This window comes from Ictidomys tridecemlineatus, chromosome 5 (genome assembly GCF_052094955.1).
Source record: "Ictidomys tridecemlineatus isolate mIctTri1 chromosome 5, mIctTri1.hap1, whole genome shotgun sequence".
Classification (NCBI taxonomy): domain Eukaryota; kingdom Metazoa; phylum Chordata; class Mammalia; order Rodentia; family Sciuridae; genus Ictidomys; species Ictidomys tridecemlineatus.
Genome location: NC_135481.1, coordinates 114,119,994 through 114,145,906, shown reverse-complemented (window position 1 = coordinate 114,145,906; position 25,913 = coordinate 114,119,994). Strand labels below are relative to the sequence as shown.

General features: G+C 44.4%; 2 protein-coding genes across 6 annotated transcripts in view; one reads left to right on the top strand and one right to left on the bottom strand.

Moving 5' to 3' along the window:
- The first annotated feature begins 11,013 nt into the window (after nt 1-11,013).
- On the top strand, nt 11,014-19,311 carry Serpina10 (serpin family A member 10). Its single transcript, XM_078048917.1, is given in 10 exon segments — nt 11,014-11,064; nt 14,346-14,537; nt 14,697-14,727; nt 14,730-14,759; nt 14,762-14,909; nt 14,911-14,960; nt 14,963-14,996; nt 16,136-16,399; nt 18,870-18,941; nt 18,943-19,311. Coding segments are annotated over 10 exon segments (984 nt in total). The 3' UTR covers nt 19,055-19,311.
- Nucleotides 19,312-21,358: 2,047 nt separating this feature from the next.
- Ppp4r4 (protein phosphatase 4 regulatory subunit 4) overlaps nt 21,359-25,913 on the bottom strand; it is a 113,604-nt gene continuing 109,049 nt past the window's right edge. For all 5 annotated transcript variants that reach the window (XM_078050774.1, XM_021735857.3, XM_078050775.1 and 2 more), the window contains 2 exons: nt 24,983-25,130; nt 21,359-22,767 (listed from right to left, as the gene is read on the bottom strand). In XM_078050774.1, the coding sequence (XP_077906900.1) occupies nt 22,743-22,767; nt 24,983-25,130 (173 nt within the window). In that variant the 3' untranslated portion in view covers nt 21,359-22,742. The remainder of the gene's footprint in view (nt 22,768-24,982; nt 25,131-25,913) is intronic.

Genomic DNA, 25,913 nt, shown 5'->3' with positions numbered 1-25,913 from the left:
GGAACTCATGAGCACAAGTAAAGAATAAAAAAAGTAAAGAATAAAAAAGTAAAGAATCAAACATGATTAATTCAGTGAAGATGAAAAATGGGAAAAGATAAATAAGAAAGAAACAGACAAACATAGATCCTTCAAAATAATCAGAAAAATACAGCAAAATGACAGGAACTAGTACATATCTTTCAAAAATAACCTTGAATGTAAACAGTCTGAATTCTTTAATTAAAAGACAGTCTAGCTAATTGGATCTAAAAACAAAACCCAACTCCTTGCTGTCTAAAGAAATTTATCTTACCAGAAAAGGCAAATATAGAATGATAGTGAAAGGATGGAGAATGGTATTCCAATCCAATGGAACCCCAAATTAAGCAGGATTAACTATGTTCATGTCTGACAAAAGAGACTTCAAAACCAAAATCAGTCAAAAGAGACAAATAGGATCACAACATATTGATAAAGGAAGCAATACAACAAGAAATATAATGATTGTAAATATAGTTACACTCACACACACATATGCACTAAGCATCAGAGCATCCAATTTTATAAAACAATCACTATAGGACTTACAGTAGGAGATAAGCCTCAATACAGCAACAGGGGCTGAGTTGAGTACTGGCTCTCACCAACAGACACACCTTCAGATTAAAGCAATCAGCAAAGCAACATCAGAGTTAAATTACACTATAGGTCGGACCAACTTTGAAGGATATGGGAAATGACAGCTCCCCAAGACTGTGTGACCCGGGAAGAGGAAAAGAGGAAGAAGGCAAAACACTGATCCTTCCCCCACAATAAATCCTTTCCCAGTGACAAGACAATCCCTGAAAAAGAGGCAAACATCAATCCAACAATGACAGTCCCCGGAACAGTAAATTCTTTCCCAGTGACAATAGACACCAGAGGAAGAAGCCAAACGTTAATCCTTTCCCGGTGACAGTACAATGGACCCAAAGGGAAAAGATAAGCTCTGGGTGCTGAGCAAAGGACCCTCCATCCTTGTCCAGTAAAAACAAGTTTCAAATTTTTACAACCTTTTTCCTGAATGCCCAAACTAACACATTCTGTTGGAATGATTAAGTCACCTCTCAGCATAGCCTATAAAAACCCAGACACCTCCTGTAACCCACAGCCATTTTCTATAAAGAAAGTGAGCCCTTTTGATGCCCAACTCTGCTGCTGAATAAAAGGCATTGCTGATCCACGAAGTCTGCTCCCATCCCCATTATTTGTGCTTTCATTATGGTGCCCAAACCATTTTTGCTTACAAACATGACAGACATCTACAAACTATTTCTTCTAACAACTGTAGAATACATATTTTTTTCATTAGCATATAGAATTTTCTCCAAAATAAGAGCCAAGTAATAGGATTAGCTTAGATACCCATCAATGTATGAAAGAATAAAGACAATGTGGTATATATACACAATGGAGTATTATTCAGCCATAAAGAAAAACAAAATCATGCCATTCACAGGAAAAATGAAAGCAACTAGAGTTTAAGTAATTAAGTAAATTAAGCCAGACTCAGAAAAACTGCATTACATGTTTTCTCTAATTTGTGAAATCTAGGGGGAAAACAAAGACTACATGAAACTTGAAGATGGACTATTATGGAAGGGAAAGGGAATCACAGAAAAGAGATGTTTTTTTAAAAAGGGTCATAGAGCATATGATCAAAGTATCAAAGTACATTATGAGCAGATATGAAAATGTCACAATGAAGCCCACTGTGTTTGTACAGTTCATATGTGCTCTAGTTACAATATAAAGGAAAAATAAACATAATCAGATTTAAAAGGAAAATTACAAATTGACAAAAACATTGAAAGAGCTTATTTATCTGACAAGTCAATTATTATTTTTAAAATATTGAAATGAAGTTGTGTTTGGCTCTGGGAGACTGATGGCTGCACAAACATTCACGTTTTATGCATCCCCCCCCCAGCCTTCCATAGACTCAGTAGAAGCACAAGTGAGACCATGCACAACCTGACCCTTCAACATCACGTCAGTACCTGAAATCGGAACCCCAGGGAAGGACAGGCACAGGGGAGCAAAACATTTGAAAAAATAATGGCAACATTTTTTCCCCAGATTTGATGAAAGGTGTAAATACACAGGCCCAAGAAATTCAACAAACCCAAAGCAGAAGGAACACAAAACACCAGCCAAGGTACCACATAATCAAATTGCTTAGAACCAAGGATCAAGAGAAAAAAAATTAAACCAACCAGAAAACAAACAAACAAAAAAGACACGTTGCATCCAGAACACAAGATAAAGACGAGTCTCGATTTCTCATCAGAGATCTTGTCAGAGGCTGGAGGGAGGCACCGCCCTGAGAGGTACACTTACTTCTATGGTCCTTCCTGGGACATGAAGCCTGAAGTGGCCAGGAGAAAATATCAGAGAAGTACAACTAGAGGACATTCTATAAAATACATAGCCAGTACTCTCCCAAAGGACCTAGGCAGAGAAAAAAATAACCCAGAGGTTCTGGCCCAGATGGACAGAGAATAAGAGGGCCTGAGAGTCAAATACTACAGGTGCTCCCGTGTTGACTCAGGACTGGAGAGAGGACACTGGTGGGACAGTGGGGGAAACTGAGCAATATCAATACAATATAGTATTCCTGTAATTTCCTGGTTTGATCATTGTACAGTGGTTTGTAATATAGCTGTTTAATGTCCTCATACTTGTAAGCCGGGAGAAGGGTACATGGAGACACTATTATTTTTGCAAATTTTTATAAGTCTATAGTTATTTCTAAATACAAAGTTTAAAAAAAAACAAGAAAGCAAGCAAGTCATAACACCATGAAAAGGCATCTTTAAAGTTCTGAAGGGGAAAAAAATGTCATAATATATTAAAAAAAATGATCCTTCAAAACTGAAGACTAAAATTTTTTTCAAGAGAAAATGTGGGGCCTTCATGAAAAAAAGTTTTAAAATCAGTTCTTCAGACAGAAACATGATTCTATTTGGAAACCTGGACCAACACAAAATAATAAAAGGATAAATATGTGGAAAAAATATATAAAATATTTCAAAAATATATTTGAAATATATTTAACCACTTAAAGCAAAAATAACAATATATGTATTTTTGCTCATTATTGGTTTATTGCTTCTCAGCTGCAAATGTTCCCATCACCATTGCTCTGCAGAAATCAGTCTGCAGGTTTCCAGCTGTTTTTTCTTTATAAATGAGCATGGTGTCAAGCTTTGTCAGTAGAAGGCGCTAGAGAGACATTGCAAGAGAAATAGTCTTCACGTTTCTGGTCAAGGCCAAAAACATTAAATAAGACAAAAAACTAGGTAATTGGTAAAGAGATAGATAGATAGATAGATAGATAGATAGATAGATAGATAGATAGATAGATAGATAGACAGACACAGAAATGATAAAAATAATATAGCATGCACCTTGAGAAATAATGGCTGAAAGATACTTCCTTAAATACACATATTTATACAGATATCTAATGGACACACACACACACACACACACACACACATACACACACACACACACACACACACACACACCCTGGTATCTTACTTAAATAAAAAAAAAATACTAAATGTATTCTCACTAAAGTTAAAATTAAGACAAAACTATTCATTATACCCAGTACCATCTCACATTGTACTGTGGGTATTTATTAAACAATTCAATTGCACAAAAGCAGAGACATAAGAATTGGGAAAAACAAAACACAATTCTCTCTCTCTTTGCATAGGGCATGGCAATATACCTGCATAACTAACTAGACACTCAAGTCTGCATAGAAAGATGAATATACAAATCAACAGCACAAACTCAAACACTAAAAGAATGCAACGAGATATCAGGATAGAATTAACATGCACAAACAATAGCCAGTTAGAAAGAGAAACCCTGACAGCAACAGAGACACAACACGTAGGAATAAATGTCACAAGATCTACACTGAGAAAATTATAAAACACTCTTTAAAAAAGTAATCTCGAACTACTTTTTTGTTTTATTTTTTATTTTATTTTTATTTTTTATTTCACAAACATGGAATAAGATTATTCAACATCATCTGCATATCGGCTTTCCCTAATCTAATTTGTCAGTTTGTTAAGATTTCAATAAAAATGCCAACAATTGGGCTGGGGAGGTAGCTCTGTGGTCCAGCACTTGCCTAGCATGCATGAGGCTCTGGGTTCCAACCCCAGAACCTTAAAAAAAAAATGCTTTTTCTTGAAGTTAGACAAGATGATTCTAAAATCTACATAGAAAAGTAAACACACAAGAATAGCCAGGAAAACACTGGAAAAGCCATAGGGGTGGACCGTGGGGAGAGGGAAGCCCGTCTTGACAGATACCATGGCATATGACACAGATTCCTTAATTAAACCAGGGTACTGGTACATGAATAGATAGATAGGCAGACCTGCGAAATAGGTGAGAAAGTCTGGAAATAGTCCCAGCTACAAATGGAAACTTTGAATTTGAGAAAGAAAGGCTTTTAAAAAAGTAATATTGGGACAGCTGGGTGGCCATTGGAGAAAACAGAAAAAGGTAAAATCCAAACCATTCCTTGTGCCAGGAGGCAACGTGGGTAAATTCCTCATCCTTTAGGAGGAGGACAAGGCTATCTAACCTCATCTTTAGATCCACAAGAAATTAGAAGCTGATAAACTTGACTATAGAAGAGAATTGCATAAGCAAGTCCCAAGACAAATGGAAACGTCAAAGAAATGTTTACAAATTGTAAATTGTATCATCCATAGGAAATAATATAACAAATACATAAGGAATGTCTTTCAAAATTAAGGACTTTTTTTTTTACTAGGGGGTCAAACTCAGGGACTCTCAACCCCTGAGCCACATCCCCAGCCCTATTTTGTATTTTATTTAGAGACAGGGTCTCACTGAGCTGCTTAGTGCCTTGCCATTGTTGAGGCTGGCTATGAACTCGAGATCCTCCTGTCTCAGCCTCCCGAGCCGCTGGGATTACAGGCATGTGCCACTGCAACTGGCAAGGACAAGAATTTTTAAATCTTACATAAAAACAAACAAAATACAGGAGCAGACATACATAGATACACTGATTAAACATGAGAAATATGTTCAACTTCATTTAAAAAACACCTACTAAAACTATGCTAAAATACTGTTTCCTCTCTGCTGAGTTGGCAAAGGTGTGGGAGCTGGATGGACCACCCCCCAAGCCCCCCACCCCCATCAACTGCATAGACACTGCCCTTCCCATGCACAGCTGGAGGAGGCAGAAGGCCCCGTGGGAGGGGATTGGGCAACATACACGCATGTGTTTCCTAAGACCTGATGAAACAAATCACCACCAGCGGGGGCAGCTTCCAACAGCAGAAATAAATCCATGCCCAGTTCCGGAGGGCAGAGTCCATGGGCCAGGTGTTGCCCAGTTCGATCCTGCCAAGGCTCTGAGAGCATTCGATCCAGCCTCTGGCTAGCCCCTGGGTGCTGTCGGCAGTCCTCGGTGCTCCTGGGCTGTGGGCCCATCACTCCCCTCTCTACCTCTGTCTGCACGAGGTTTCCCCAGAATCCCTCTGTACTTCCAAGCTCCCTCTGCCTACCTGTGCAGAGAATACCTGTCTTTAGAGAAGGCCCTCCCCTCCCTAAGTCCAAGACGATCTCATCTGGTGACCCTTAACTTATTTGTACCTACAAAGGCCTTTTTTCTAAATAAGGTCACATTCACAGGTCCCCAGTGTTAGTTCTCAGAATATCTTTTGGGGGCCACTGTTAAGCCCAATGCATTTTTTTAATACAGATATATTCACCTTCCATCCAGAAATCCCACTTCTAAGAATTATTAGCCTAAAGACACACCACTGACAATTTTTAAAATAATATGTACAAAGTTATTAATTGGAGCATTCTTTGTAATTACAAAATAATGGGAAATTCTTAGAATCCCAAACATAGGAAATTAGTTCAATGGGAGTATTACGTAGCTGTAAAAACAAACAAGCAAACCAAGGAGGATATCTACAAACTGTTTGGAAGAAAAAGAAATCATGAATCTTTACTCTTTACATAAAGAAATACAGGAAAAATAAACCAGAAAGTCATTAAATGATTCCCTAAAGCAGACTAGGGAAGGGGACTAGACCAGAGAGGACGAAGTGGGGAGGGAATGGCACTTCTCTTGTGGATCTATTGATGCAATGTACACTTTTGGAATAATGTTGATATTCAATATATTAAAAAGAGCAGTTAAATTAACAAGACAATAAAAGTCCTGAAACAGAATAAAAAGAAAAACAGGTCTGTATAATATTTTAAAATGCATTCTACTGTCATGTATAACTAAAAAGAACAAATTTAAAGAAGAATGAGGAGGAGGAGGAGGAAAGAGTCTCATTATCTAAGTGCAGGACTGGGACCATTCATCCCCAAGAGTAAGACCCTGCAGGCAGATCTTGGTGCCCTCCTTTCAGATTTGCTTTTCATGCAACGAGTGTAGCAGACACGATGTTATTTATGTGACCTGAGCAGAGAAGGGGACAGCAGTATGGAAGAGAGAAGCAACGAAGCCCCCTGCAGCGTTGGTATGAATTAGAGCTATAAACTCGTGGTTTCTAGTCCATTTCTGTTATATAATTATATCTAGGGTAATTTTAATATCTCAATAAAAATATAGAGATAGAGATAAGAACAGTTATGTGTTAAAAAAAATTAAGAGTTCATGAGCCTGTATTGTTAATGCTGATAAATACACCTATATTCACCTGTACCAAAGTTGGGTGGACATATGTTAAACATGACAAATACAAAACGGAAATTGTTGGGGAAATGTGTGAGGTGGCCAGGAGTGGTGGTGCACACCTGTAATCCCAGCAGTTCAGGAGGCTGAGGCAGGAGGATCTCAGGTTCGAGATGAGCCTGGGCAATTTAGTGAGACCCTCTCTCAAAAATAAATATATAAATAGGACCAGGGATGTAGCTCAGTGGTAAAGCTCTCCTGGGTTCAATCTTGAGTACCCCACCCAAAAAAATTGTGGGGTAATAAACAAAGTGATGTGTGCCCTACAATGATGAGGCCCTTCATGACGTCTATGTGGATTCAACTGACGTGACTGTGGCCATCTTGAGTCGCAACCACAGTTATGGCGAAGATTGTAATAAATCACTGAGTCAAACTTAAAGCAGAAGACGAACCATCTTTACTCGCCAGCTGGTGATCGGATTCACCAGGGGCAGGCTGCAAGTCTACACCTCTGACCCCCTGCAGTGGTTTGAGTGCACCTTTTATACCATAAGTAAAACATGCCAGTACATGAGTCATAAGTGGCTGTTGCTATGATTCAAGACCACAAACAGCATGAGATCTCAAATCATAAACAGAAGGGGAAGTGGGTCAAAATGACCCTAGTTGAGTACAAGTTAAAGAATGGTTACTAACATCTTCACAGCCATTCTCTGACAGGGTACATTGTCCAAGGAAAATGGGAACCAAAGAGAGAACAATTTTACATTGTATAAGAATTGCCATCTTGTGTCCCTAACATTCTATGCTAAGCGCCTATTGATGGGTACAGAGTGGGTGTTCCCATGGGAGAAGCATTTCTCACATGACATGGAGTCTAGGGCAAAATGGAGTCTGTTGGGTCATTGCTCATATAGCCTGGTCCATAACACCACCACCCTTGTCCCCGCCAGTCTTCCTGCACAGTTTCCCAGCATGCTATAAATAGATCAAACCACGAGAGGTATGTGGAGCTTTACAACTGAACTCTGGCGCCAGCAATGTGCCCAGCCCTCGGATATTAGCTTAAGAGAAATCGGCTACCTTCCGTCTGGGATAGAGCTACTTTTGTCCTTCCCAGGATGCACAGCTCTCCTTCTGACTCGACCACCCACTTGGAACCCACTTGGTATCGCTGCCACCCAAGAACCACACCACACTTCAGTCATTAAGTGGCCAATAAATGGCATTCTGTGCAAACCTGGATCTGCCTGCCCATCTCAGGTCTCCTGGCAATTGGAGCTGGTTCTCGTATACTGGGACTGGGTTGTTCTGGAACCATCTTTCAGCTCCTTCTACTGCTTTTCCTTAGTCCATTTCGGCTTAGTGTCCCTGAGAACAGAACTCTGTGATCAAGACAGGAGTTTCTCAGGAAATCGGAGCTTGCTGCTGTTCGTGGTTCTCTTAATTTGTAATAAATATTCCCCAGAAGATCATACAGGTAGGAGGGGAAATGAGGAGCAACCGTAATGCTTTACCTCCCCCAAGTGGAGCTGTTCCACCAGCTGTGGCCAAAGCTTGGATTTAACACAACAGCCAGTTCTATTTGGGTTTATTATTTGTTCGGGAGGAACATCTTCAAGACAGAGTGAGAAATCGGGCTCCTGTTTATCCAACAGGGTCACCTCTGCTTGCTCTTTTGAAAGGGATTGGACAAGAACGTGCAGCAGAGCCCCGTGGCAGCTGCCCACCCTGGCCAAGCCCTGCCTTCCCTCACAGGATGTCGGAGTCTATGGCAGCTGGAGCCCTGGTGACTGCAACATGACGAGTCATTAAAGACCTCTGAAGGCAGCGACCCTGGAGAAACCTGAAGTTAGAAGAAACAACCAAGCCAACCCCTCCCCACAGGCCAACAACTGGGAATCAGCTGGAAGATGGATGTGAATGAGAACGGACTTCTCTTTTCTCCCTCTCTCCATCTGACCACCGAGTGCATGAAGGCTGGCCAGACCAAGCCAGCTCCCACCCAGGAGTTCGGGAAATCGCCACCCTACAGCTTTCCCAGGTGTGAGGTTTAGCAGTTGCCAGCCGCTGTTCAGAGCTCAAAGGTTCAGGTCACCTTCCTTTCTGTATTTTTTATTTGTTCTTTTTAGATACACATGACACTAGAGAGTATTTTGACATATCATTCAGACATGGGGAATAACTTTCCATTCTTGTGGAGCCACATAATGTGGAGCTTCGTATGTCTTCATATAGGAAAGGTATAGTTCACTTCACTGTCTTTCCTATTCCCATCCCTCCTCCCTTCCCTTCATTCCTCTTTGTCTAATCTAGTGAATTTCTATTCTTCTTTCACCCACCTATCCCCCTCATTGTGACTCAGCATCTACAGATCAGAAAGAACATTTGGCCTTTGGTTTTTTGGGACTGGCTTATTTCACTTAGCATGATGTTCTCCAGTTCCATCCATTTACTGGCAAATGCCATCATTTCATTCTTCTTTATGGCTGAGTAATATTCCACTGTATATATGTACCATATTTTCTTTATTCGTTCATCTGTTAAAGGGCACCTGAGTTGGTTCCATATTTGGCTATTGTGAATTGAGCTACCATGAACATTGATCTGGTCTGGTGACCTTTCTTTAAGACAGTCTCAGAGATGTATGGTCTTCATAGCCACTTAAGTCTTCATGACCTCATCTCAACCATTTGTGCCCCCAAAAGGGAATGAAAAGTGAATTAATCAACAGAAAGAAAGATCCAGAGCAGCCTTTCAGTGCCATCACTGCAAACACTCAAAGTTGGTGCCTTGGAAAGGCCTCATTTGTGTTTTCACTCTAAAGGGACACATGAGCTTCTCAGGTCTTACAGACTTTGAACTGAGCCTCTCTAGTTAAGTGTGTGGTCCGAAGGTGGCCAGAGAGTGTTGACCTGTGTCACAATTCCCATGATCAGCCTGCAGGGAGCTCAGTCCCTCTCGTTTCTGCCTGGGGAGTTTGGAGCCAGAGCAGGTGGGGAGCAGTGTCTGGGTGTCGCTGATCTGCAGGCGCCTGGGCTGAGCGCGCCCCTGTCCTGCGGCCGGTGGAGCTGCGCTGTGGAGTGGCGGGGGCGGTTGCTGGCCGACTCACCCGACTCCTTAAACCACTTGCTTCCGTGTGATCTGCACACTTCTGCAAAGACACTGAGCTCCTTTAAAGAGGTTGGAGTCACGGTGGCTGCTCTTTGGGCCTGTGTGCAGCGAGGGTGTCCCTTCAGAGGGCCAGCAAGCCCCCGGGCCTTTTCTGTCCAACTAGAAACCTCAGTTTCCCCCTGGCCGCCCACCTGCCATGGCCTTACACAGCTGCCTGCCTTTCTAGAGTCTCTGCCTCCAGCCTCCCGCTCCTCAGTGGATTGTGTCCGCGCCAAAAGGCATTCCACCCAAGAGGCTTCCCCAGCTAGGGACAGCAAAGGAGCTGGGCGGCTGAAGGACGCCTCTTCAGATGGCCCTCTGGGGGCAGTGCAGTCAGCCTGACCAGGGAGCAGCCGCTAAGTGCCCTTTTCCTCAGAGCTGCTAGTGCCAAAGATTGTGCGGCCACCTGACCCTTGGGCCCCGGCCGAGACTCACAGCGGGGACAAAGGCCGTAAGGCCACCTGCTCAGCCATTGGCTTTGGGTTCTGATTGCTGGGTGCCCTTCTGCACTAGAAGTAAAATCCTTGCCTTATGGACAGAGCTGACTGTCTCTGAGTGTTTATTTCGGCTCCTGGGGGGCCCAGGACCCCTGATATTTCCAACAGGAGGTGAAATGATCAGGTTAGGAGAGCCTTCAACTAGTCAGTGTGCTAACCCACCAGTGGGGCTAACTGGGTGGTGACTACAGGCAGCTAGGGAGTGGCTGAGAGAGGCGGGCCACCACACTCCTTTAGAGATATATTTTGTCCCCTGTGAGGAACCTTCTCTCTGCTTCCTGATTGTCAGGTCACACCCCTCCGCCATGATGCTCTGCCTCACCTCAGGCTCAGAGCCACGCAGCTGGTTGTCTATGGACTGAGATTTCCAGAACTGTGAGCACCAAGTAAACGTTCCCTCCTCTAAAGTGAGTCTTTTTGGGTCTTTCGGTCATAGCAACAAAAAAAGTTGATTGAAACATTTGGTGTGCCTAAATAAGCCTTTTAAAATTTGCTAATGACTGATCATCTTACATGCATGAACATTTTACATTAATTGGATGTGCTTTTCTATGTGACTTTAATAAAGGATGTCATTAGCCCTTTAAAAAAAGATAGCATATGTGAGTGTATGTGCTGATGTGCAACGTAGGGATGGCTAAACAGAGAAGAGAAGAAGGAAAAAGCGAATCTGGAGAGAGGGATGTAGGTGTTCTCAGTGCTATTCTTTTGAGATAATTCAAAAACTAAAAAACTGCCAATGAAAACAAAAATAAATAATGGCCAGAAGCACACAAGAAAAGAATAGATAAATAAAATAACAGCGCATAGTCCAGGACAGGAGCACTCGTGTATATATTGGGTGTGTGTTGTGTGTGCATGCATGTTGCTTAGAGCCTCACAAAGTTGCTCAGGCTGGCCTTGAACTTGCCATCCTCCCCCGCATCAGCCTCCAGAGCTGTTGGGATTATAGGCGTGCACCACTGTGCCTGGTTTATAATTGTATTTTGCCTTCATCTTAGAACACTATTTTTTTTTAATTTGTGGGTAGGTTATATTATAAATTTTGATTCAGGGGTGGTAAGGAACACATAAACAAATATTTATATTATAAAAAAGGAAGTCAGTAGGTCTGAGAAGTTGGGCTTAAAGGGTCTCCACCAGCCTTGACATTGAGGGCTTGAGGGTCTGTCCAGTTTCAATGCTGAGAGTTGTAAATTCACCTTGAAACAGGCTTTGTGATCTAGCTGTCTGTCTCACACTGGATTGGCGGGTCCTTGGGGTGGGAGAGCACCTGCCCCACCCTGGCTGAAGCAGGGGGGGCCACCATTGTCTTCTCCCTCACCAGGTGTTCTGTCCCCAGAGGCACTCAACAGAAAGGCCCTGGCCCTGTCCAGGCAGAGCTCAGGGTCAGGGCACAGCCTTAGTCCCGCCTGGAGTGTGGTTTCCAGAAGCCCCACCACCTCTGGGCAGAATGTTAATCAGTAACAGCCCCCAGGGGATCACACTTTGGAATAGCAAATATTTACTGAAGGCTTTGGCTACAACACCTAAGCCTTCATCCTTCCTCTGGATCTTCCCTGGCACCAGGGGCCCTTCGTGGGTATGAGGCAGTGACCACAGAGAGACCTTCAGAGTCCAACCCGAGGGGAGAGAAGGAGAGATGCCCTTGTCAGCTCTGGGTGGGCTCCAATGTGAGGGGTCAGTGGCCAAGCAGTGCAGAGTCCTCACCCTAGACTCCATAGGGACTGTGAATCCAGGCTGGGGCTGGGGAAGGGGTGGGCTCCCCTGCAGGAAGGGGGCCCAGAGAGTGGTGTGAGTCTCGGCCTTTCATTGGCCCTGACTAACGGCCCAGGGGCAGAGTCGGGAGTGGAGGTTACTGCAGCTCTAGGCAATTGCCCCAGGCTGAGTGGCAGGTGCCAGGGGTCTCCTACCATCAGATGCTATCTGGGAAGGTGTGTCCTCACTGAGCTTGCCGGCTCCTAGTCCAAGGAGTGGCCCAGCACTTAGGTCCTCACCATTTGGCTGAGAACAGAGGCCTGAGATGACAGGGGGGACGGTTCCATTAGCAGGTGCAGGAGCCACCTGCTGTCAAGGACTCTCACCCCACAGGAGAAGGGGGAGCTTTAGGAGCAGTACGGTGACACTTAGCATTTGGAAGGGGTGACATCTATCTGATCAGCTGGCTTAGCTTTCTGATAACCATGAGAGAGCTGACCAAATTCAAGAGTGTCCTGCCGAGGGCTTAACCTATAAAGTAGAGCTGAATATTGTCACGTGGCTGTCTTAGTCGGGACTGGCTCTAACAAAATATCATGGGCTGGGGGCCTGAGCCATATTTGTCTCAGTCCTGGAGGCTCAGAGCCCAAGATCAGGGTGCTAGCACAGTTGGACTGTGGCAAGGACCCTCTCCCTGGTTTGCAGATGCTCACCTTTCATGCTGTGTCCTTCATGGGGAGAGGAGGTTCTCGGCTCTTGTCCTCTTATCATGAGGACACTAATCCCAACACAGGACCCCCACCATGACCTCATCTCAACCTAGTCACCTCCCAAGGCCCCACTTCCTCACACCATCGTTGTGTGGGTGAGGGCTTGAACTTATGAATTTCGAAGGGGCACAAATATTCAGTTCATAACCACAGTGAAGGCCTGGAATGGGGGGATTGGCACATGGAAGGAGGGACTTACCCAACAGTGACAGTGACGGTGTGACCTGCAATCCTGGGCTTGCCACTGGGGATTGGAGAGGACTTCTGAAGCATGACCCTGGGAAAACATGGCTGATGACTTCACTGAGTGTGAGCGCCTCTCAGGCCGCAGCAGGGGGCCCTGATTCCGTGGTGCTGTCAGCAGGGCGAGGGGCAGCAGGAGGAATCCCAGGGCTGGACGTGGCTTGGCTCGGGATGCGGCAGCCTGGGAGGTTTGCCTCGGCATTCCCCCTTGACACAGGGACCCTGGGCCAGAGCCAGGGTCTCCCTGAAGGGAACTGCCAAGAGGCCTGTGAGACCCCACACCACTGGCCTGGACATCCTGCCCCACCAGGCCCTCCTGGACCCAGAACAGAGCAAGGGTGAGGGAGAGGGGTCTCTTGGTGGCCTGTGCAGCCAGGCCTGGTGTATGGCCAAACTCCAGGATCCAGAACATGTGGTCACAGACAGGGGCACAGCCCAGGAGCCATCCTGTGTGCCAAGGTACACAGAGGGACCTGGGAGAGGTGGTAGTAGGGGACAGGTACCAGACTGGGGCAGCAAAGCCAGCACACCCCAGGCTGCTGTGGGAGAGATGGGATTAAGCCCAGGCCAGTGCTGAAAGCCCCGGCTGTGCCAGCTCCCGCCATCCTGGGAGTCCAGCTAGAGGAGCAGGGAAGACCCGCGGGCACTGTGCAGGGCAGGGGCAGGCGCAGGAGGATGTGCGTCAAAAACCAGCGTGGCAGGCTTTCTCTTTTCCTTGCCGGATGGCCTCTCTCGGACCCTCCAAATCCCCAGACAAATGTGTCACATCCCAAGGGCCCGTGGCCCAGCGTACATTGGCTGCCTTATGGCTGAGCAATCGAAGGCCATGCCTGAAGCCATTCTGTAAAGGGTTTGTGAGGCCCCTGATGGCACCTGGCCCTGCTCTGATACTGGCACTTGTCCCCGGAGAAGGGGAGGAAAGAGAAAGAAGAGGGAAAAGGAGTTGGAGAATGGGAGCTTGCCGAGGGCCCCACAGGGGAGGGGAGCAGGAGGGGTTCTGCGCTGACATTTTGCTCCCTCCTTGGAGAATGGGTGCCACACTGGCTGCTCCAGGACTCCCCGGGGCAGGACTCCCTGAGCCAGAGTTGAGCCCCTGTGGGATCCTCCCAGAGGAGGCAAGGCTGCTGGAGGGATGGTCACCCCTCACTCAGGGCATGTTACTTGGGGCATTAAAGCAATCCCTGCCCCTTTCCTATGCAGGGAGTCTTCTGTGGAAGGGAAGCAGTCCTTGGCCTCCACAGTTGACCACATGAGGTGGCCCCAAGCCTCCTGCTCTCTGTCCTCCTGGCGGAGATGAGGCTGGTGCCTGGCCTGGCCCTTAGTCCTGGGTCACCAGAAGCCCAGGCAGAGATGGACACTCTGGAGCCTCAGCCTCCTCAGAACCAGACTCGGGTGGCGGGAGTGCAGGCTCCTACTGATGGGGAAGATGAGCTGGGGACAGAGGGGGCCTAGCTGATGACCAGCCAGCAGCTGTCTGGGCTCAACCTCCTGTGAAAGATGCCCATGAGGGATAGGGCAATGCGGTCTACTCCCCTTGGCCATGGTAGGCCTGATGCTGGGGTCAGAGTGCAGAGAGCCAGGTGGAAAGCAGCCTCCTGAGCACAGGCCCTGAGCCACACCACGCCCCTGCTCCTGCCTCCCTCTTTAAGCTGATCAGAGAGACCCTCTCCACCAGCTGGGCCTTGCCCAGGGGAGTTTTGCTTTCATCCACAAGGATTTTGATTGCAAAGAGACCTTCCCCAATTCACCCAAGAGGTCCCTTGATAAAGCATATGCCTGTGAATTTTCACAGTGCCCTCAGGCCCAGGGGCTCATGAATATTACACAAAGAGCCTCAGGGGGAAGTTCTCCAGCTATTTGATGAGATTAATATCAAACCAAATTGATTCTTGTGGATCACATCTTGTTCTGAGGGACTTGGATCATGTTCTGCTCTCCCAAGCCAAAGCGCCCATAGCTGTCCATTGCTCCCCTGTCCTGCTCAGAGAGTGGCTCTTGCTGGAGGAGCTCCTGTGAACCTGCTCTCCGGCTGCACAGCCAGCTGGAGCAGTGAAAGATGGTGCCAGACAGGTCCAGGTGCTCCCTGGTCTTCCCACAGCCTCCACTTCTTACTATGTTCCTAGCACCTCTACCCAGTGCCCGAGAAATTTACGGTTGTATTTTCTCTTCGTCCTTCTCTGCTTTTGTGACCTGGAGTAAGTGACAAAACCTCTGTCCTCCAATTTTGATTATAGAAAAACAAGGACACTCCCACCTGCTCTGATGTCACGAGGGCACATGAGATAATGAGTGAGTGCCCAGCTGTGCTTGGCACAGGCAAGGCACTACATATACATGGGCTTTTAGAAATCTTTGTCTCCCTGGCTGCCGACGAATAGGGCAGAGCAGGAGCTGAAAGCAGAGCCCGAGAGGTGAACCTGCTCAGTCCACATAAGTGCCCAGGCCAGGCACAACAAGGATCTTCTGACACCCTGATCCCAGGTTCTCTGGGGGCATAGGACAGGGTATGGACGCACGGGAACAAAGAGCCAGCCCAGGAGATGAGCGAAGCCCCAGGAGGGGAAGCCACTTTGCAGCCAGCCAGGCCACGACCCAGGACAGGCTCGGGTACAGAGGGTTGTGCAGAGGGGAGCTGGGGTTTTCCCTGTACTGGGAGTGCATGGGCCAGAAATGCTGTCACTTTATGGGGGTGCTGCACAGATGGTGGCCAGGGCCATGTAAAGGCCCCAAGTCTTCTCCAGACTTAAGCTAACCAGGGACTGAGAGTGAGTTTTGTCCAGGTCCAGAAAGAAGGGGAACAGGGACCAGGAGACATTCCCTTGCTTCTGTGTGTGACTCCAGCTTGGCTTGTGGGTAGAGGGCATTTTGCCCAAAAGAGCTGAGGCCTCTGGGTAATCCATTGGCCTGCTTGAGCTGTGGCCCTGGCAAACTTCATGAGGGGAGATGGCTCCTTGCTAGATGGAAGGCAGCAGAGCCCTCCCTCTGTGAGAATCTTGCTTTGGCAGAGGCTGCTTTCTGCACGCACTCTCTTCTTACTCGTTCAGGGAAGCGGCTGGCCTCATGTGGCCCACCTTCACCAAAGCTGACACTTTCCACCTGGACAAGTCCAAGGCAGTCAAGGTGCCGGTGATGTACAGGGCAGGCAAGTCTGCCTCCACCTTTGATAAGAAGGTTCACTGCCATGTCCTCCCACTGCCCTACTGAGGAAACGCCACCATGCTGGTGGTCCTCATGGGGAACACAGGTGACCACCTGGCCCTGGAAGGTGGTCTGACCACAGAGCTGGTGGAGACATGGCTCAGGAACAGGTAACATGCACAATCTCAGCCTATCTGTCCTTGTGACACTCACCACGGTTTCATCCCAGGCACCGTGGCTCCGGCCGTCTGCCCCTTGAGCTCTGAGCTCCCAAGGGCAGGGGCAGCTGTCTCCTTCTTTCCCACTCTCCCCCAGCATTGATCGATGGATGGCAGGCCTGGCTCATCCAGCCAGTTATTCAGCAAGTACTTACAGGGCTCCTCCTACCGTGATCCCTGCCCAGTGCTAGGATGCAGCAGGGAGGAAAAGAGGCTAAGTCCCTGGCCCAGGAGCTTGTTTTCCAGGGCAGGGAAATGACCAGGAGCATCAGCAGGGGAGAGGGGCTCAGGAAAGGCCCAAGGAAGTGGCAGGCCGACATCTGAGCTAAAGGGTGAGTTGTGGGCTATCTTGATGGAGAAGCGCATCAGGGCACAATGTTCTGGGATGGGAGTGTGCCCACTGGGCTGAGGAGCAGCAGGGAGCCTGGCCACCTCACCAAGCAAGCCCCAGAAAAGACTTGGGCTTTGTCTGAGGAGACGGAAGGGCCCTGGGGGGTCTGGGCAGGGGTGCGATGGCCTGTGTGGTGAAGACACCAGGAGGATGAGCATGAAAGCAGGAGACCTGTTCAAGGTTAGGTCAAACCCCGATGGATGCTGCTGCTTGGATAGTGGGGTTGACAGTGGTGGTGACAAGGAGCGGTTGGATTCTGGATCTACCTAAGGAAGCAAGAGTTGGCAAAATCTGTGAGTGGACTGGATGGGAGTGAGAGAAAGGAAGAGATCTGTCAGTCAAAGGTGACTGTAGCTTCTAGCCTTCGCAACTAGAAGGATCAACCCACCCTTTAGTGAAATGGGGGGAAAATGTGGGAAGCATACATCTAGGGTGGATTGTTCCGCCAATCTCTCTTCAGCAGAGTCCTGTCCTCTTCCTCTGGATGCTCGAGGAGCCACCTAACCCTGATGTGGACTGGCTTGCAAAGTCACAAGTCTGTCGAATCCTCAAGGAGCCCACGGAATCCCACCCACTCCAGGGTGAAGGAAACCCTGACTTTACAAGGCCCCACCACCCACCTGCCTTGGACAGCTCCTCTAGAAAACCCCTCTGGTGCCAGTCTCCTGTTGTGACTGAGATTTATTTCATCCCTTCCTTGAGAAGCAGCCCGATCCACAAATGGCTATTTAAAAAAAAAAAAAATATATATATATATATATATATAATACACACACACACACACACACACACACACACACACACACCTGTAGCTTCTCCCTAACTCCTATTTTTTGGGCCCGACTTTTAGGTCTAAACTGCTAAGAACAGGTTTAATCAGTCCACAGAATGCCCTCAGCCAACTGGTTTCTCAGGGGAGGTGCTCTTGGTTCAGAGGACAATCAGAACCACCTGTGGTCCAGAGCAGTTCTGTGCCTTGTTGGGGACTGGGTGGCCTTCCGGGCCTGTGTTCACTGAGGACAGCAGTAGCCCCCTCTGCCCTCCCCTATCCCCATGATCCTTATGACAAAGAAAATGCCCCCACACATCTCCACGTGGGGGCCACATCTCGTCACCTTCTTCCTTGGCTGTGGAGTTGGCTCATATTTTCTCATACAATTGTAACTTTCAACTCCAAGAGGGAGGACAAATTGAATCCACCTTAGCAGGACTCAGTAGAAAACTCTGGCCTGCCATCAGGCCTTAGCATGCCAGGGAAGGCAAGACAATTAGACAAGTCTGCTGGAAACACAAGGAAAATTGAAGACATGTGCTGTTTTACAAGGATGGCATCTCCATGAAGCTTAAACTGTAAACTATTAAATACCCTGTATTTGCTCTTGGGAGTAAACTTTCACCCCAGAAAATAGAGCATTTCTAGGAATTATTAGGTTGATAAAATAATTATAAAGACACATCATTCATACTCCATTAGGTTCCTGGACAAAAGACTTTCATAAACAGGCTGAGTATAAACAGAGTTTAGGAAGTTTTCAAGGACCTCGGGCTTGCCCCAGGGAGTGCCCCAGAACAGGACCAGGCACTGGGGAGCTCCCACCAGAGTCACCACACCCTGTCCCCACCCTGCCACAGGGAAAGTCAAAGGATGCAGGAGACCCAGGCAGCTCAAAGCCTTCCACGGGCACTGGTTCAACACAAGAATCAACAGCACAGAATATGGGCTCCACAAATAATAGCTACGTATGCGTAAATGTGCCAGTCAGGGTCCCTGGCTCCAATCACAGAACTTATTTTACATATTACACAATCACACTGGGTTCCTGAGGTCTCTTGGAAAAACCCCTCTTAGGTTTCTAAGGGAGTCCCTGGTATATCCCCAAACTGTGACTCTTGACATAGATGGGCCCTGTACCACTGAATCCCAGGAGTGTGGCCAAGTGGGTAGGACCACCATCAAGAATTTTAAGGGCTTAATTCATTCTCTCTCTCCACTGCCACATGAATGGTCTTCCACACTATTCCCTTTTCTAGGTTTTTTCACTCAGTGATTGAAGCTGATGAGAAAGGCACTGAGGCAGTTGCAGGAACCCCGTCAGAAATCACTGTATTTCCTGCCTCCGGTCACCAAGGTGCCCTGGCCATTCCATTTGAGGGTCTACAAGGAAACCTCGAGGGTGCTCCTATTCCTGCAGGGCGGTGAATCCAATCTCCTGTGACCCACAACCGGCATGAGCTCTCAGTGTGACAGCAGGTGCTCAATCAGGCATCTGAACCCACATGGGACATCAGCACTGGATGGCACAGTGTGTGTCCCCTCTGTCCTCAGCTTCTTCAGGCTGTTCTCAGATGAACACAAGGATTAAATTGATGACATTTTAAGATGTTGCTGCAATTTGTCCAGTGTTTTCAACCTGTGCTGGGTTGGAGAGCTGGGGCTATCTACCTTTCTCTGTTGCTCACACACTGAACTTTAAGAACAGTCGTTACAGTCACAACACTATTTTGAGATAAAGCCTTAGGGGAAACACATGTACATAATCTCCTTGAGCCCTGTTTCTCTCTGGACTTCTTTCTGGTACAAATAAGTCCAGCACAACACCTTCATTTCACAAAGAAACAGGTATCCACAAACAGGGTCACACTGTCACTTTCATGAGCACCAGGCATTTTTGCCTTCATGGGCCTCCTGATAAGAAAGGGGGAAAAAATAAGAATATGTGTGTGTGTGTGTATGTGTGTGTGTGTGTGTGTGTGTGTACATATATCTCCCCACACGTATTCATACATACATATTAAAATTATACTTTATAACTGCATTGATATGAAGATGAACATATTCTGGATTATATTTACCATTCTATCAAAGCATATATCTTGCTTATTGCTAGAAGTAAAGCATCTTTATGGGCCCTTTCAGCATGGGGGCCTTTGGCCCAGTGCCTCTGCACCTAGGGAATAAGCCACACCTGTATCTCTGGAAGGGAAAGATCTGTCCCAGGCCACTGTGCAGCAACGGCAAGCCAGAAGCCTCCTCTCTTGCATCCCGTCACAAGCCTTTCTACTCCTCCTTCCCTCTACCTAAAGCATCTGATGGGATCCTGCTAAATAGTCAGGGCGTGCTCAAATCAAAGTTTTCCTCTAAATAAAAAAGAAAACAGAAAATATCCCTGTAGCTTCCTCCAGCAGTCATCTTCTGACATAGAAACAAGGAACTAGGAATGACCGCAGAGCTAACTAATTTTGTAATGTCAACTGTGTTGACAAATGCCTAATTAATTTCTATCTGTTGCTACATAATGTTGAAACATACCTAAAATTACTGGTTAGTTCTTTCAATTATTAATATAAATTAGAGTAAAGCTGAATAGGTGATAAGAGGCATTTTAAGGACTGACTTCATCATTCTCAAATATGAACATTAATTCATTCCTGGAGTCCAAGTCCTGATATTCCTTTAGGACCAGGAAATTCCAGGAAGATGGCTAACTCCAAGAGCCACTCCTAAGCGACTTATTTATGTTCAGTTAGGTTTATTTGTGTCGAAATATGATCTGTAAAAATAGCAGAGATTTCATAAAAATTTCTCACTTTTAAGAGATGAAAATGAGAAAAGGTCTTTGAGAACATAATGCTCTGAAATAAACAGGGCTGAGCCAGTACAGGAAGGGTCACTGTCAAGGGCCACAGGAGGAGAGAGTGCTTTCTTTACACCTGGTGATGGGATCTACCTAGTAAGTTGTTAAACACAACTTTTATAAGAATATTGGTCTTATTTCTGGTGTCAGTGGAGATCTGTGTGGATATTCATAACTATCGACATTTTTTATTGTGTCTACAATCTGTGCTTTTAAGTATTAATGTGACAAAATTTCAAAAACTTTAGAAGTTATCATGTTAATGAAAAAAAAATTTTCCAAAAGTAATTGTGATTGACTGATTGATTGTTTTTGTTTATTTGGTACCAGGGATTAAACCCAGGGGCTCTTAACAATTGAGACACATCCCCAGCCCCATCCCAACTTTTTTTTTTTAATTTTGAGACAGTGTCTTGCTAAGTTGCTTAGGGCCTCGCAAAGTTGTTGAAGCTGAATTTGAACTCACAATCCTCCTGCCTCAGCTTCCCAAGCCACTGGGATTACAGGTCTGTGCCACCACATCCTGCATGATTGACTGTTATAACTCAGAATTTAATGCCTAGGAGTAAGACTGCAATTAATTTCTCTACATTCTTAAACTTTACAAGTAGTGATGATTTTTCTCTTCACTTTCCCCTTTTCCCACATCCATGATGGGGAAAAAAAGCTAGTAACTCACCTAAATTATTTTTTAACAAGTAAATTGAAATTATCCATTTTATTTAAAGTAACCGAGTCAAGGTGACTGAATTGAAGTACTGGAAAAAGCAATGCAGCCTTGATATGTACCATTATGACCACAAAGTCTCTAGATCATAAATGTTCAATCCACATTATTGATGATAGTAGGAGACATAATTAAAATAGTTAAATGAAATCCACAAAAACCATACTGAATTCCTTTAATTAGTGTTCTCAAATTTCTCACACTTACTGGAACTATGCTGATAAAATGAACAGTTAAACAGTTCTGTTTTATCCTCTGATGCAGGACATAACACATCACTAAACATGGACAAAAAGAGGCTTTGTGGAAGGAAAGGAAACAAATGGCACGAAAAAGACACTGAATGACTGTCCCCTGAGTAATTTACAGTTGACATAGATGTGCTTCTATTATTCATTACTTGAAAATGAACTGTCTTGCTCTTTAATGATAGAATAAAAATTGCAGGAAAGTATTCAAAACTTTTTTCACAAACACAGGTACCTCATTAACCTATGTTTTATTTTGAGTCAATTCATTATCCATTTCACATTATAAAAAGTAACCACACACGCATATGCATTCACAAATTAGATCATCTTTATCATACATCAATATATTTTAAAAAACAAATATTTTCTAATATAATATAGTTATATGCTGATTGCATTTGAAATAGAGAAGCTGACAATAGCTTCATACAGTATATCTCAAGAACTGACGTTTTAAACTTAAGAACGGTACACGTTCCACAGGCAACTCTGATGGAAATAATAGGACAAATAAATGCTGTTGACAAAGCTTAAGCATGATAGCTTGGAATAACAGCTGATTCAAACCAGATTCATCATTTTAAATTAAGTAAGGACTAATACAATCTAAAAAGTAAACAAAGTATGTATAAAAGAAATTCTAGGAAATAAAGGAAATCATCAATCTATTATTTTAAAGGTATCTGTAACTCAAAGTTATCAGAAGTCTTTATAGAATTTTCAATGCCAAATTGAAATTTGGGGATGTCCTGGAATCATGGAACTGATAAAACTATGGACAGCTGTTCAGTTTGTCCTTTCATCTTGGCTTGGAGAGCCGTAAGAGGGTGCAGTAACTTCCTTAATTCCCAAGCTCCTGTCTCTGTGATGACCCAGCAAGGGCAAGGTCCGAGGACTTGCACTGTCTTATCCTGTCTGAACACTACCCTCTAGGGCAATGGGAGAGCTGGGTTCCTGCACAAAGAAAGGCAGGCTTGTCTCACCGCAGCAGTCACTAACGCACACGCCTAGTTATTTTTCATTACATTGCACTATTACATTGGAATTCTATAACCACATTATTATTATTATTTAAGAAATATCTATTAATTATACCTCCGAGGGGTCTAATTCCAAATATGGTAAGTTTAACATCAGCTGCCATTCTGTGTCTTTTTCCATTCATTAAAAACAGAAACAAAAACAAAAACAAAAAAACACCTTAAAGAGGTCCCAGCCACTGCTTCCGCTTTTGCCCACTGATATGTCACCTCTAGTGGTCTCTGTCTGCCTCCTTCATTATGCAGTTGATTTAAGGGTTGGATTTTCTAGATTTCCTGAAGGAAAGAAGGAAGGAAGGAGGGAAGGGAGAATGGAGACAGAGAGAGGAGAAAAGAAAACACAAAAAAATTTTATCCATATAATGCTTACTAAGTAAATAAAGAAAAGCTACTTTGGATAAACCTAATATATGAGAACCTGATAAAACACACCTTAAAAATTACTCAGAACTACCTTTAATGACCAAAAAACCAAGTATGCACTTAACATAGCATTCAATTTAGTTCATACAAGTTTTGCTTCTTTTTAAATTTCATATAACCACAGTGGAAATTACACAGAACTAAATATATAAACTGACCTTAAAAGACACAATGCACACCTTTACTTCAAGTCATCACTATTTCTTAATACCAGATATGTCATTTTATAAAGTGAGGGAATGTTCTGCACAGAATTTTCTTGAGAAATAAGAATTCAAATAATACTTTCTGAAATCACTTCATAGACTTATTTTAAATAAAAAGGACATATTTTCATTTGGATACAACATGGTTCTGAATTGTGAATAATACTTCACAGAAATGAGAGCAGGGGAGACATCAGCCACCTGACCCAGGTAAGTGGTAGTACACACTTCTGAGAGTCCACCCAAGACCCTCGTTATAGGAAGTGTGGCCAGGCACTTGGACATCCAGGCGTGTGGTCAGGAAACAGCTGTGGAGCCCAGCATTCCTTTCTTCAGAACATTCAGAAAAGAAGAAACAAACCTGATGTGATTTCTTATCAGTCGTCGTTTTTGGACTCATTTTTGTAACCACCAATTAATTATATAAAAAGGAAAAATGAGCTGGACAATGAAAGATCAGATATAGAAATCTGAAGTAAAGGAGGGCTGGCATGAATATATTAGGTATTAATGGTCTTTACTTTTAAAAAATGCTGATGACATTTAGAAAAATAAGTGGAGAAGGGAATGTGCCATTACTAAATATGTCCACATAGGAGAAGTCCAGTGCAACCCTGTGAGAAGAAGAGAGCCTAGGGGGAGAGAGAGGCAGGATGTCAGGATACAGAACAGAAAGGCCCTTTCAAGACCAGGCATGAGTCAGCACAGACAACAGTGAGGCCTGAGAAGCACAGGGCTGAACTGAGCCCTGCTGCTTGCTTGACAGGAGCTCACCACCCGGTTCCACCTCTGCTTGCATGGCTTCTAAATGGAACTCCCACAGGTTCACCACCAGGGCAGTAACATATGGGTGGAGTATTTTCATTAGTCAGAGTGTTCTCCACATTAACAATGCTAATCTGTAATATCAATATCACTTTTTCCTATCTCTATTACTTTTTGTAGTACAGAGTCCTAACCCTTCTGTGAGCTCCATTGAATAAACTGATTTCTAAATTCTGAATGAAGTTGGGTATAGACCCACTGGCCAAATAAAATTTAAAATGAATTATAATATAATTTAAGTCCTAAAAAAGAACTCTGGCATGGAGTTTTTATAAAAGGATTTACATGAAAAACTTACTTTGAAACTGTCCATGAATTTAAAAGAAAGTCTGAATCTTGTCTAAGTTTGGTTCTAATCACAAGGATTGGGAGTTCTATTTGAAAGAGCAAATCTGCAGCCCGGCTGAATCATGTGTACCTTGCTATGGTCTCTTATGATTATATATTTTTTTTTATGAGACTACGCTCTTGAATGTTTAAGCTAAAAGAAACACAGTCTTTAGCAATTCAAACAAGGTACAATCAGCATGTAAAACAGCATGGGGCAAGGAGAATAGAGAGAGGCCCTTTATAATTTCAAGGCCCAAGTATAGTCTGCAAATATCAGTTTTCTAAACTTGCAACTCTGGTTTGTGCTAGAATAGTATTTCTTATGTGGCATTTGTTATACTCATCTTTCTGAGCAATGAGGGATTAGATCCCACAGCTGGCTGTTTAAAGGGATACAACTATACCATCTAACACCTTCTCAAAGAGAATTCCCCAGAAAGTAAAACTTTTATAGAAGAAAAGCAGATTTCAGATGCTATTGGAGGTCATTTAAATGGTCTTTGTTGATTTCCTAAGGTTACAAGGTATTTGCCATATATTGCTTACTCACCTAACACCCAAGTCTCCCACGATTATAATCCCCTTTGGCTTGAAACAATTCCTCATTATGGACATTTCCTATGCTCTGGAAAGTATGTAAGTAAGAAGGAAAATGAACTGAGGAAAGGGTGGGACAATAAACTCAGCATGTATCACTGACGACTTACGACATGGCCTTCCGGGGTTGTGGATCTTTATTCCCACTGTTCTTCGAATCAGCTGTGCTACTCGTCCCACGGGAGGTACTTGGTAAGGCAGGATTGGGAGAATAGGAAGGTGGAACATTACTGGCACTACGAGCCCGGAATGAATCATCTGAAAGTAACAAACAGAGTTAGACAGTGAACACACTAGAAAAATGTTCATTCAGAATTTAAAAGGGGGCCTTTTTCTATTTTTTAAAGAATAGCTGACTTTTTCTCTTATTAAAGAAATTTAGTGAATTTACATACAATAAATTTCACAAAGTTAATATTTTAGCATATATATCTCCCTGGGAAGCCATCACTACAATTAAGATGTGGAACACCCGAATGTCCCTTCCCGCCTCACTGCAATCCCTCCTTCTCTTCCTGCATCCTTCCTCTCTAAACCATTGATCTGCTTCCTGTCATTACAAATAAGCTTGCATTTTCTAGAATGTTATGTAAATGGAACCCTGCAATATGTAATTATCTGTTTTATCTGGCTTCTTTCATTCAGAACAATTATTCTAAGATTCACCCATGTTGTATATATTGATACTTCATTTTTATTTCTGACTATGTATTTTATGGGTATGTAAAATTTGTTTAAATATAATGTGTGTTGATAATACCAGGATTTTTTCCAGTTTTTGACTATTTCAAACAAAGCTGCTTGGAACATTCATGTACAAGCTGGTGTGTGTGCGTTTTAGTACTCTCTGGTAAATACCTAGGAGTAGAATTGCTGGATCATATAGAGAGTGTGTATTTATCATCAAAAGAAACTGCCAAAGTGTTGTCCAGAGTTTATTCTCTGCGTCTGTCACTTCCAGCAGTGATGTCTGAGAGTTCTGGAGAGGTGTTCCATATCCTCACACTTTGAATATTGGCAGCCTTTTAAATTTTTGACATT